Source organism: Crassostrea angulata, chromosome 3 (genome assembly GCF_025612915.1).
Source record: "Crassostrea angulata isolate pt1a10 chromosome 3, ASM2561291v2, whole genome shotgun sequence".
NCBI classification, from domain to species: domain Eukaryota; kingdom Metazoa; phylum Mollusca; class Bivalvia; order Ostreida; family Ostreidae; genus Magallana; species Magallana angulata.
Window position 1 is genome coordinate 20,865,271 of NC_069113.1, and position 13,913 is coordinate 20,879,183.

At 31.7% G+C, this 13,913-nt stretch overlaps 1 protein-coding gene across 5 annotated transcripts in view; it reads right to left on the reverse strand.

The window, feature by feature from the left end:
• Nucleotides 1-6,378: 6,378 nt before the first annotated feature.
• The window catches only part of LOC128175965 (uncharacterized), a 39,561-nt gene continuing 32,026 nt past the window's right edge, over nucleotides 6,379-13,913 (reverse strand). For 4 of the 5 annotated variants that reach the window (XM_052841904.1, XM_052841903.1, XM_052841902.1 and 1 more), the window contains 16 exons: nucleotides 12,031-12,094; nucleotides 11,629-11,767; nucleotides 11,408-11,460; nucleotides 11,176-11,284; nucleotides 10,979-11,082; nucleotides 10,747-10,849; nucleotides 10,427-10,604; nucleotides 9,666-9,735; nucleotides 9,457-9,523; nucleotides 9,099-9,184; nucleotides 8,783-8,909; nucleotides 8,656-8,697; nucleotides 8,310-8,447; nucleotides 8,081-8,191; nucleotides 7,892-7,960; nucleotides 6,379-7,081 (listed from right to left, as the gene is read on the reverse strand). In XM_052841904.1, the coding sequence (XP_052697864.1) occupies nucleotides 7,013-7,081; nucleotides 7,892-7,960; nucleotides 8,081-8,191; nucleotides 8,310-8,447; nucleotides 8,656-8,697; nucleotides 8,783-8,909; nucleotides 9,099-9,184; nucleotides 9,457-9,523; nucleotides 9,666-9,735; nucleotides 10,427-10,604; nucleotides 10,747-10,849; nucleotides 10,979-11,082; nucleotides 11,176-11,284; nucleotides 11,408-11,460; nucleotides 11,629-11,767; nucleotides 12,031-12,094 (1,529 nt within the window). In that variant the 3' untranslated portion in view covers nucleotides 6,379-7,012. Of the gene's footprint in view, nucleotides 7,082-7,891; nucleotides 7,961-8,080; nucleotides 8,192-8,309; nucleotides 8,448-8,655; nucleotides 8,698-8,782; nucleotides 8,910-9,098; nucleotides 9,185-9,456; nucleotides 9,524-9,665; nucleotides 9,736-10,426; nucleotides 10,605-10,746; nucleotides 10,850-10,978; nucleotides 11,083-11,175; nucleotides 11,285-11,407; nucleotides 11,461-11,628; nucleotides 11,768-12,030; nucleotides 12,095-13,913 lie in introns of those variants that run through there. The other variant, XR_008242739.1, reaches the window with a different exon arrangement.

Consider the following 13,913-nt stretch of genomic DNA (forward strand, 5'->3'; position numbering starts at 1 on the left):
TGTTTAAGTTCAGCAATTGAATTTTGACCTGAACTTTATCTCATTGTTTATAAAGTAGAGAAGTTGATTATATTTTTAAACTGTCTAGGCAAATGTATCTCCGAATATATAGAATCCGAGTTCCAATGACCAATCTTCTGTATACATTTATCAGAGAAACCTCGTTTTGCAGTATGTGTAGCGACTCCAATCCTAAAAACCTTGCCCTTATATAATACTTGATCGAGTCCAATGAAAGAGGAAGTGTTTATAAGACATAATAAAACAAAAGTATATTAAACTGTTTTTCCATCAACTGGTAAAGGAACCAGTTTGATATCCAAATGTTTGGAAATATACATAAAATATGTTAACTGGACACATAGTCTTCTCCTATGTTATCTTCAAATGAATTTGAAAGATATCCTTGATTTTCTTTAAAAATCCCAACTTAACATTGTTGTTGGTGTTAACTTTACCCTTTCCTAATTAGAAGTTCAAAACCGCAATCCTGATAATTTTCTGAAAAAAAGTCCCCATTCTTGCAGATTATTTAATACATAAGTATTATACATTGCATCTTCAAATTTGCATTTCCTACTTCTGAATCGTACATACATGTCGAATTAAAACCTTATAGACATAAATAATAACTTCATATTAACTCCTAGCATTTGGCGTTATAAAGAATGAAGAGGAAAATCTTGTAATGTCTCTGTAATGAACGACTATGCACAAACGGTCACTCGAGTCTTTAAAAGTTGTTTACAGAATTTGATGACGAAACCAAACCTGCTACCTTTATCAGATTTAACAAGAGAGGAGTCTTAAGCTTCGAAACTTTAATAAAACCCACCGAAACGTTCATGCACCTACATCGCAGCAGTGCGCATCCGAATGCTACCTCCAGGGGATTTATTAAGGCTGAAATTATCTGGTACAAAAACACCTCTGTTCCACAAAGAACAAAAAGATTAATCTTTTAGTTTAAAAAACGGCTTACATCCAACAAGAGAATCCTCTGAGTCTAAAATTGACAACATTGTTTTAGAGACAGAATCAATCAACACACATGATATGTTGATAGAGAGAACAACCATATAGACTCGGGAGAATACTGCGCAGACGCTGAGATATTAAACAAGGGGCTCATGGGCCTTGTCAGTCACCTGAGTAGCTGCAGTGTGGCTTTTGCAATGGATATCCATGTGTATTCCCAGATAGCAGGCTTATGCTGACCCTCAGCGTGTGCCCGATGTTATCATTAATATCGGAAAGTAACATCGGCTCAATGTTATTTTGCTCATCGGCGCAACGTTGGCGTGACGTTGGCCCCATGTCGATAGATTCATAATTTTAATGTTAGCTCAATGTCGGGCCATGGTTTATTCCAACCAATATTCCTCAAACCGTTTCCTTATTAAGATTTCACAAACTGATTTACATTAAGTTTAATCTCCTATAACTGATTGATAAGAGAAGATCAGTATAAAATGTACATGAATTCCACTCATGAATTCTTAAAAACAACAAACTATCAAATTAGCACTATATATATCATTTATTGTTTTCTCACCGAAAAATAATCGATGTAATTTTTCACGAACTATTTTTTTAATTAATGAATATTTAATGCTTCTTGTAGTCGGTTTATGTACTTCCGCACTCATTGAATCTCCTTCATTTGTTTGTTTTTTTTAATTCCAAATTAATCCCCCTTTTCAGTCAGATAAATAACGGATCACTATATGCGTTTGGTCACTATATAGTTCAGTTCCAGTTTAGTTTTTTCCTAGTTAATATCTTCAAAAGCCTGTTTTTGCAAACTGTTGCTGTAAATTAAAAAAACAAATAAAATATAATAACATATACATTTTGAAAAATGTAGTTATCATCATTGGTAATAGAATAAAAAAAGAAACTTAATTTTATTGTAGAATGTTGAAATTGAGTGTCTAAAGTTCCGCCTTCCCCAAAAGCAAGTTTTACTTGTTAAAGTAATGTGCGGATCCAGAAAGGTTTATAATTTTAAAATTATATTCATTTATTCAATATATAATTAATCTAAAATTATTTATAAATCTGTTTAATTTATAAAAGACTTTCGGTCAATTTTTTTTATATACAGACACGCCAATTTTAAAATCATATACTTTATTCATCCGTAAAATAACCATTTATTTACTCATTCATAACATACATTTTTGTCCGTCGGCCCAACATCGGTACAGTGTATTCGTACCGACCGAGATCAATTTTATATATTTGCCCAACGTTGGTACATTGTCCATGTATCAAAGTTGGATGAACTACGTTGGTTTGATATTGGAACGATGTCAATGCACCAACTGTGATATATACAATGTTGGCCCGATGTTAGTCCAACGTCGTTCTATCAACAGCGATTGTAGCCAACCTTACAACCATATGCCAACGTTTGAGCTTGCTATCTGGGTTATGTTTACAGGGTATATAAAATTAGTAAACTTTCTAAATTAAAAATAATATATCTAAAAAAAATTGTAGCATAATATACGGTAAATAATTGAACAAATCTTAAGTACACACATATAATCAGTCGAAATATACATGACCCAACATTATATAATCATTAGAGCCCTGCCCAGACACCAGAACCCCTGACAAAGGGGCCATGATATTCATAATTTTGGAAGAGGGGCTCTTCCTCATCACTACTACATACTTATAATTTTTATGTATAATATTTCGAAACAAAGGACACAATTTTAAAGAATTACTGCATTCATTTAAGGCCAACGTTAAACCAAGAATATGTATGCTCTTAAATTTATGTTGCGTTCCAAAGTTGTGAAAACTGATTAAATACGTGCTAATCTTTTAATTGTTTAAACTTTTATAATTGTTCGTTAAAGGACATATCACATGTTTTTCAATTTTTTGAATTTTTTATAAATAAAATCATTATATACTCATAAAAATGAAGTTAATTATAGTTTACATAAAATAATCTGGCTAATGGGATGGAATTAAAATGTTTCAATATGCATATTTTCTTTCTCGATCTACCCGCAATTATGTCTGCGGTCATATGCGACCTCGAGCCAGAAGGTGCTGTTAGCCATCTTTGTAACTGGATTAGACTTAAACGACATTGAAACTCATTATCAACTATCAAATTGCCGATGACGTGACATGTTTTGTGCCTCCTGCTGCTGTTCAAGCTAGCCGTCAAAAATGGGGACTTAGACTGTTATTGATTTTTTTAGTTTCCCTAACGAAAGTATGCGGAAATCTTGCGACCTATCTCACTTGGTCGACGAGGATTTATAAATAAACTTTAAAACATATAATATAAATCATATGGTATATTTTTGTAATTTTAGTTTCAAAAACAAATCGTATTTATTTTTCAAAGACAAAAATTAGACCTGGGACCTGCGTACAAAACGCAAATTCATCGGAGGAAAAAACAATAGAGGACGCCATTTTGGATGCCGCCTCGCTTCATAAGCTTTTATCTTAATATTGATATTGTTAAACTATGCATACGTCGGTTTGTATACATGATTTCTTCTTTCATACATATAGCTCACCTCTGCAGAAATCAAAATTAAGTACAGTATGCAAGGTTTTTGTCCGTTTTACTTTTTGTGGGAAATGTCAAGAAATTGTCGATATTGAATGTTTACGCGAGAAATAGACAAAAAAAGTTTGTTGATATACATTTAAAATAAATAAATTAAAAAAACCGGAAATGGGATCTTACAGGAAAAAAAACAATAAAGGAAAACGTTTTTCCTTGCTCTATATTTATACAGTGTAATATAAAGTAAAGAACCTTAGAAAGTTGTGACCAGTTACGGTCGAAGAAACAAACCTCTTATGCACCACAGTTTTGCAACAATGAACATTCTGAGTCGTTAAGAACGCCAAAAAAAAATTATGTAGATTTTGATAAAAAAGAGACATTACTGTTTTTTCAATTAAAATCCTTAGTAGGTTGTGTTAACCATGTTTACACGTCGATTTATTTGATTGTAAATGCCGACTTCATCGGAACTACTTCGGCTTTAATATTCATATCCAAACTGGTGCCTCAAACATGCCCGACTCAATAATAAGATTCTTTTAATTTAGTCACATGGAAAAAATCGTACATGGTGAAAAAAAATGTCTAAGAGTTTAAGAAGGTAATGCTGATATAATGAATACGAATCATTATATTTAATAATAGATTTATTTGTAATAACATTTTTTTTGCATGTAAGTAAAAGTATTCTTTTAACACTGAGGATATTTTAGTACGATACGTGTATCAAAATATGTATGATTTTGTGATAAATATTGATTTTCATAAAAAAATAAAAAAAATAATAGTTATCGTCACAATGTATATGTAGCTTCTTGGACGTATCGTTTCCATATTTTGCAGACGGTTTTAACCCGCACTTTAAATTTCATTGCAACAAGGGAAAATACTCCCAATGGCACTTTACCGGTCACACTGTTGCTGCCCTTCTCAATTTGTTTTTGAATTAACAAGAATCTTAGAACATTTTGGCATGAATAACTGGGTTATGTTTGATATTTGAAATGCCAATGAATCTCGTAACATTTTGAAAGAAAAAAAATTGGGTATTAAATTCGACATAAAAATGATCCAATGCGTGTACATTTTGAGAGAAAAGGTGTAAAATTTCCAAATTTTAGGGTTTGTTCATTAAATCATCTTTATAGTATTAAATGGTGTACACTTCAAAATATTGAATTGTACATTCCTCGTTTCAAAAGAAATGGGCGTGTCTTAAGTAACAATTGACGATCGATACAAAGTTTAGAAAATTCCATTCAAACGCAAACTTTTACCTCTTCAATGGGCTTCATTGTATGCTTGACCGATAAATAATTGCGTGTCACTAATTATTTCCATTGATATATGAGCTATATGAGCGGGTTGTGTTTAGCTGTTAACCCTTTTAAAACGTCATTTGGACCCACTTATAATTAACACCATTTTCGTGATGACCAGTACATTTTTTTTCAGCACACTTTGATTTAAAATAAAATGTTACACCGAATTTATTACAAACATGTAGCAAGCCTACCTACTGAACATGTTTTAAGATAATGACACTATAACGGTTAGGTATCTTATAACTCTTTAATAAATTCATCTAGTCCTTTGTTCATACATATCATTGCTGCTTACAGTGTTTTAAAATACACGCGTTGTTCCCCATTTTAGATAAAGTTGGCCAAAATAAGGAACTGCCTACAATATAATTCAAGGAACTATCACTTTTATAATTTCAACAGTTCTAGTTTTAGTCTGCTTTGGTTAGATGAAGGTTCTGAAAGAGACAGGTTGACTCTCAAAAGTATATATTATTGCTTAGCTATTCAGCTAGCATGGAGGCAAAGCGAAGTGTGATAAGTTTTATATGTAGCTACATTTCACAATGTTGACATTTTCATTTTAGTTCTTTTCTTGTAATAATTAAACATGACCTTTTTCATTTTACTTGCTGACTAGAATATCTTAAGAGTTTAATCTATTTCCAAAAAGGAAGAGAAAACAATGATTGGTAACTTTGCCCAGATCTCCCCCCCCCCCAAAAAAAAAAAGTAGTAATAAAGTCATTTTTTATGCATGCCAATCATTTTTGAAAAGTAAACCTAGTTTATCATTGGCACAACAACCATAGTTTCTATTTATCCTTGCCAATAAAAATACAGATGCAAAATGTTCAAAGCACCCAACCCTTTTTACATCAGTAAGACAGAACACATCGTCCCTCTCTATAACTCATATAAAATTACTGCATGATGTTTTCGTAAATACGTAGTAAAATTGAACGTAAATTCAACTTCCATTGAAAAGAAAACTTCTGTACACTTTATAAAAGGCATTTATAAGTTTAAATTTTGAGCAATGTCAGGAAACCACGACCAATCTCACAAATGTCGAGGCTGGCAATGGGTGTCCGGCGCTAAAATTGCGAAAGACGAGGTGGAGCATCGCAATCTTACGAACGATCATTTACTATTTGTTTATTAAAATGTTTGGTCATAATGATATGTAGTTGAAAAATGCAATTGTCTTCGTAAATATTTGAAACGGAAAACGTAAACACGCTCACTTAAACGCTCAGTTGCACATGTTGGTTCAATTTAGAGAAAATCTCCTGTATCATGATTGCATAATTTACTTGCTAGTTTAAATGTCGATGGGATACCGGTATATTGATATTACTTAAGACGTTTCGATGGTTGTGGCAATTTTAAGGCTACATGTATATTAATCTCCTTTAGACAAAATGCTCTTCAACAGATAAATGGAAAATGATAAAAAAATGTTTCTAAGCCAAGCCATTCTGATTTTTTTTCTTTAACAAGAAAATAGTACATGACAAAACATCACATTTAAAAGTTTAATGCAGATTTTTGGGTTATTTTGTTGACCTTCCAGCCTCCTTAAACTGCATTTCAATATGTTATTCATTAAAGCCGTCAATCATTGTAATATCTTACCAAGCACTGATTACCCCCCTAATATGTTTATTAAAAAATAAGAATAGGAATGATGGGGATAGTATAATAGAATACAAATAATTTAAAAGATATGAAACGAAGTCTGTAAATAGCGACCCTTTAAAATCTCAAAAATTGATATTGTTAAACGTTCTGGTAGTAACAAACAAATTAAAATAATAAACAAAAGAAAAAAAATTATAAAGGCACACAATCACAAATTTTAAAAATTGCTAAATTGCTTAAATGTATACATTTTGAGACTGAAACTTTTGTAGAAAATTACTTTTTACCCTTGCATACAGAACTGCACGAGTGTGTGTGAGAAAGGAGTTGAAACACAAAACGAGAAAATGAAGGTTTTGTCTTTAAAAACGACAGAAACATTTCACAGCCTTAATGTTCTGTGTGGCAGCACGATTAGATAATTGTTGGAAATAGTTCATGGACTCTAGTTGAAAATGTAATATAAAGAGTCTTTAAGTGTCTTTTACAATTGCAGACGTCTTAAATGTTCTTTTTACATTTCTGTCACTGTATACTTTTTCTTCCATGGGTTAAAATTGAATGAAAACCGAAATCTTCTTTTCTGTAAAGAAAAAAACAATATATATGTAATTTTCGATTTACAGTAAAATTCGTTTAGTACGAACACGGATATAGCGAATTCTCTGATGTAGTGAAGGAATCTACGAATATAGCGAATTGATTTTGAGTCCCGTAGAAAAGTGAATAATAACGAAATCTAACACTTTTATAACGAATTACTTTACAGTGTAAAAAAGTTTGCACTACTATTTAACAGAATAATTTGAATGAAATTGTTTCATATAAATATTTCGACTCACAACCCGATCATTAAAGGTATTACGGTAATGTAATTTTATTATAAGTCTCAATTAGTAACAATTATAGCCTAGTAAAAGAAAACGTTCATACAGTAAATTCGCTATAGTTATTATTACGAATTATTACGCATATAACGAATTACGGATATAACGAAGTAAATCAATTGGTTCCTAGGACTTCGCTTTAACCAAGTCTTACTGTAACTTATTTATATAATAAAAATAAGGCGATTTTTCATAAAAAAGCCAAGGAAGGCTAATGATTAAACGTAAATTCGATGAAATGAAAAAGTTCCACAAAAAATTTGAACTCTCGAATAAACAGCTAATGCAGTCCACTCTAGCTTAAAATGCACTTGTAGTCTTATGAATAATATATACAACAAGACAAGAAAATTACATAGTTATGATTGTTGACTTTTTTACAATTTTGCTTGATGGTGGGGAAAACATGAAGATTTATTGCCCTAGATTAGTCAGGTTACTAAAGTGATATTTATAATTAGGTATAATGAAAAAAAAAATCATGAAATTAAATATGTGATACATACCGTATTTTCCTCTTCTGCTACAAGTTTTAGCGTGTGATCAGTAGATACATTCTCAGGCATTGCAGAGCTCTGATTAAGGATGCAAGTAATTTATGTACAGAAAATAATGAAATAATCATTGTCAAGATAAACGAAATAATGCGAATGGTTTGCTTGTAACGTGCACTAAATATTCATACATTAACCTACTTTTTCATGGGAAACACTTGAAGGACAATCAGTAGATACGGTTCTTTCTGTCAAAAATGATTCTGATTTCTTTACTTTATTATTACGAATTCTTTCAAATATACCCTTTTTCTGAAAATAAAAATCATAAACCTAATAAATGCTCCATGGAATTAAGTATTTTATTCCAAGTTAAATAATGAAAAGTGCAAAACTATTTTAGAATCACATTGATTGCGTAATTCTATACCTTTGTTGTCACCAATGGTGCATTAGATTTTAATGTTGACTGACTTCGTGTAACAGAAGCGGATTCCGGTTTACTGTGTTCAGCCATACTTATAAGAGAACTAATGACTGGGTATCTGTTCCTCAAACCTTGCATTACCTAGTGAGTATTGAGCATAATGTTTATTACATGATATGATGATGAAAATGATTATGAACGTAACCAAATTCAATTCTCTGTATATATGCTCACGAAAAAATTATTTTTGGAGAATAATATAGATAAAGACTAGGCTGAAATAAGTTTGTAGACAATCAATAATGAGCATCATTTATCTTGCAGTCAATCTAAATGCTTGTACTCCTACCTTTTTGTTCAACAACACGTGCGAAACAAATATGAAAAACCCCTGAAAAATAATTGATATCATAAAATAACATAACTATTAAGCTAAACAGTTATTTAACAAACGCATATTGAAACGAACGACTTGCCTGTAGGGAATTTGCAATAACAAAAATATACTGAAACGCATCTGCATTTTCGTTAACGGCCAGAATTCCGAATAACCAGGTCACCCCTAGCACTGGTAGTAGCGTCCCAAGTGATCGCAGACCGGATCTATCGGATCAACATAAAATAAAACAATCCTATAAAAGAACTTTATGTCGAAGACTTATTAATTAAAAACTAATTTCTTGCATTGTTTTCATCGGTAGCCCCCCCCCCCCCCTACTAGTTGCCAACAAGTTATTAATTGGTTTGATATGTATATATATATAATTTTAGTATCTGACTAGTTTGACTCACGTTGCCTTTTTCTGCAGTGAAGACTTCATCATTGCACTTGAAGCACAAAGCACTCTTACCAGTGAGACAATTATCAGTACGTTTAACTGATATAAGATAAATGAGATAAAGTAAGCATGTTAAAACAGGAACACATACAAAAGTTTAATTTTTTTTATATATCTTTGTTTCAATTTTTTAAGCATTCTCATTAAACTGTGCAACTTCTTCAATAACAACGGAATCTTCTTAAGTTTTCCGACAAAATATACTTTCAATTATGAAAAATTATATAAGACGGTTTCATGTAATTTTATTATTAAGGTAAGCATTAATTTAATAAATTATGTCATTAATATAAAATATACATAATACTTACCACGCAGATTAAACAGACTGGGATGATGAACATGTAAAGAGAACCACTTTCCATGCTTAACCAGCAACTAAACAGTCAAACTGAAGTGTTAGAATCCATTTACGATTTTCAAGTATAATGAAATTGTCAATAATATGATAAATTATAGGAAGGAATGTTATGTCGGATAAGTTTGTATATTGTGTGGCTATCTTCTGAATATCACATACTAAGATTCTAGGTGGTAACCTTTTCCCCAAAACGCTCCAAGAGTTATTGATGTAATCAGGATGGGGATACCTGTAATATAATATTTGAATAGTAAAAACCTGTCTTAAAGTTTAACGTTGTTTACAAGTCTGCCAAAAATCAATTGGTGTTACCTCGGAAGTATATTACAGTTTTAAAGGGACATGGTCACGATTTTGGTCAAATTGTATATTTCTGTTTTTATTATTTACAATGCTTTAGAAATGCATTTCTGATGATCAAAAGATATTATAAATTCAGGCGTAGAGTTATAGGCAAAAACTGTGCTCTAGTTCTTTGTCATGTACATGTAAACAAGGCTCGTGCCCTGTTTTTGTTTACTTAGGTTCAATATACCAGTAAATATCTTTTTCAAGCTGATTTGTCCGTCTTCGTATTTGTTTTATGCAAAAACAAACAGTTTCTAATGTTGAACACATTCATTCTAGGTCTAAAACTGGAATTTTCACTTCAACAATCAAATGTAAACAAAAGCTTTGTTTATATAGCAAAAAATTGTAAGGTCTGTACCTTTCTTATAACTCAACGAGTGACACATTTATTTTAATTGCTTATTTAAAACGCCATATTGAAGGACTGTAAACATTAAAATCGGAAAAATATTTTTTTTTACAAAAATCGTGATCATGTCTCTTTAAGGACTAAAATCTTCGTTGAAAACAATATAAACAATTAATATAATCTCGTTTATTTTTAGAATGTATGTGAATTTATTTCTTACCCCATATTGCCAACAAAAACCACTGAATTCTGGATTTAGACTTAAAGTTGTTTGCAACATACATAGCATAGTAGGTGACCGTTATACTGATGAAGTAATACACAGCCATTCCTAGCATACTAAAGAAGGTGACCAGGAAAAGGTAGTGGATAATTGCAGTTATAGCAATGCATGCTCCCTAAAAAAGTAACGTTCCTTCTAACTTCTTTTTGACATAAAAATACATTTCTTAAAAAGTTGCTAAAATAATTCTGATATCATGGTTTTTCTTTACATTGAATTTTATTACTTAAATAAATAATTGCTTTATGAAAATATACCTCATTACTTTTCTGTTCAACAGCTGATATAAATACCAAATAGGAAAGAATTAACGATCCACAGAGGTTCATCATGATGATGTTTTGGTCACTTTTAATATATCTGAATGTAAAAATAAAATACCAATATTATCTTGATGTTTAAATGTTATGCATGGTTCAAGAATATCGTAAAGGAAATGTATTTGTATATTTAATTATTTTTATTAGATCATCATTACAACCTTCATACCTCCATGTCAAGATGTAGATAACCAAAGTAAGAGCTGTAAATAATATGGAGAGAATCACCCCAACCAAAGACATTGTTTTCAACGATTGGTGATCCTCTATCACCTAAACAACAAATAAAAATATAAAGTGGTAATATATATCAAAAGCTCCATCATGAGATCCCAATCATCCAGATTTTACAAAAATATATCTTACAGGAGAATACGGTCTCATCAAAATGGCGAAATTGGTAAGGTGGCTACATTGGCAGACTGTTTTCTTATGATCACTTTGTTTGACGTTGCATCCTTTTTCTGTCCATTTGCTTGTTAAAACAGGATATCATTTTTTGTTTATAACTAGGAGATATGATGCATTTCTTTCGTCTTTCTTGTACATATGTAACGATAAACACAATTCTATTACAAGAACTGTTAAAAATGCTTACCTTTTTGTAAAATCCCAAGAGACACATCTTGCTTGCATTCTAGTAGATTCATTCTATAAAAAAATATTATGTAAACATTACAAAAAGTCAACTCAAATACAATTCTAAACACAATTTATTCTTTACCAATGAGGGCCACTTATATCAATTGAAGAGTAAGATAGACACAATGACAACATATGTCAAACATCTGACGTGGAAAAAAACTTTTGGTATCTTACATTTTTTATGTGTCCAAATGTTAGAGTCAGAGGTGGAACCAATACCCCTAAGTCATTTTGCGTGGTAAGAGAAAGTATCTGAGAATTGACGAATGTTTTATTCTTCGATTTCTGCTCTGAATTCCCTCCATTCTGATCACTGTTCATTTTTAAATCAATATTAATTATAAGTATGTGATTCAATATATATACAATTCCATATATATACACGAAGCATCACATGGTTCTGATTCATAAAACGCATTGTTCTGGTTTCTACATCTTCGCTAGCCAAGGGGAAGCAAAGTGGACCAAAAATTCTTGGCTAGTGAAGGTGGGTTTCTAAGTCATACCTAAATCCATGCTAGTTAAAGAATTTTAACTGAAATACATTATTGAAATACTAAATCATACTAGACTTACCTATCTGAAGCAGATGGCAGTATATCTGACATCGTTTTATATATAACAGCAACATAGTTGATTGCTATGGAAAAGAAAAAAATATCATATTCAATGCAGTCTCAACTAAATGGACTCTATTTTAGGAAGCAGCAAAACAAATTGCGATCAGAATATGAATATACCGTATATAAAAAACCTACGAAAGCCGAGAAGGATCATTCGAGATTCGAGATTCAAAATACGAGATTCGAAATACGAGATTCGAGATTCGAAATTCGAGATTCAATATCTAAATTAATCAATCAAATCATGGATCTGAAACCTGTATCCTAGCAACATCAAACTGTTCTAAATAAAGATCATTCGTACATGATCTTTCCTACAAATAAATGTCTTAATAACTCTTATGTAATGGTTATAAAATGGTTAAATTAACATTAATGAATTAACCCCACACAATATAAACAATTAAATGAGTGATAACACTGTTGGCTTTGCGAATCTATGTGATTTTGTTTTTCCTGTATGTATTTTCCCCCCGAACCATTTTAACCCGTAGTGTATTCGCCCCAACTGTGTAAAAATCGGCTCGCGAAAAAAGATCTGGTTGATCTAAATAATTAAAATTGAGTGTGGTTTTAGCTATGAAACGAAATTCAATGAAATAATCGACATGTCAAAATATAGGTTATGATAACGTTTTAAACCATAGGAGATATAATGATTTACAACCTCAACGACAACAATCCAGATAGGAATAGAGTATTGTAGGGTATCAATGTCATTGTCGATATGAGAGAGAGAGAGAGAGAGAGAGAGAGAGAGAGAGAGAGAGAGAGAGAGAGAGTTTTGTAGTGTCATATTCAATTTTGATTTAGAATTTGAAATTGTTTGATTTGATACAAGCATATACAGACAGTTAAGCCACTCAAAGGAGAAAAGAGAGGATGTAGCTAGGATAGGGCAGACCAACTAGCAAGTGTTAATTTGAACGTTGTTAACGCACGTGTGATTTACATCGACTCTCTCTCTCTCTCTCTCTCTCTCTCTCTCTCTCTCTCAAAATTAGTTTTAAACGACTCATTTTTCAATTCTAATCGGGTATGTCCTTTAGAAAAATCTTGAACCACACACATGTTTAGCAAATAAAACGACAATTATTTCATTTTTTTATGGGGAGGGGGTGGTGCCGGTAAAAGACATGTATTGTTTGTGGCAGTTGGGCTATACTCTCATTTGTTATAATAGGTATTACTACATATTGATATAAAATGAAAGTTTCCAATTACACTGTACATAGCTTCTATCATGCATTTTGACCCGCTCGATACTTTAAGACAATTTTCAAAGCATTTAATGTAATTCAACCGATCATTTTTGGAAAAAAACATTCTGGATCCCCGCCTGATACGTCCGCCTCCATTAGAATTACATGTACGTTGACCATAATATGTAAACATTAACTTAATCGGCTATGTTATGTGACGATAACATTTTTTATCAATGTATTTGCAGGATAGGTAACAAATAACAGCCTATTTGTTGATTTTCGCACTGGTTATTTGAGATAATTTGCCGCCATCTTCGATGCATTCCCCACACCACACACAGTTTCTTTATTTGGTGTTCTGTGTGTATGGCGACAAATTGGTAAATTTGCACTTCTCGCCCCTTGTAGTTATCACCCTGATTACATTTTATCTGGCTAAGTGTAATGTAGTAGTATATTAAGTACACACGTCTTTGCAGTGCTTATTTACATCTTTAGAGAGCTACTTACATACAAAGTAAACTTTTGTATGATTTATATGCAATCATTGTCAATTTTGATGCGTTGAGGGGGGGGGGGTAGGAAACTACAGAGACACTCAACTTGGGTGTGATACATATGCCTGTCTATA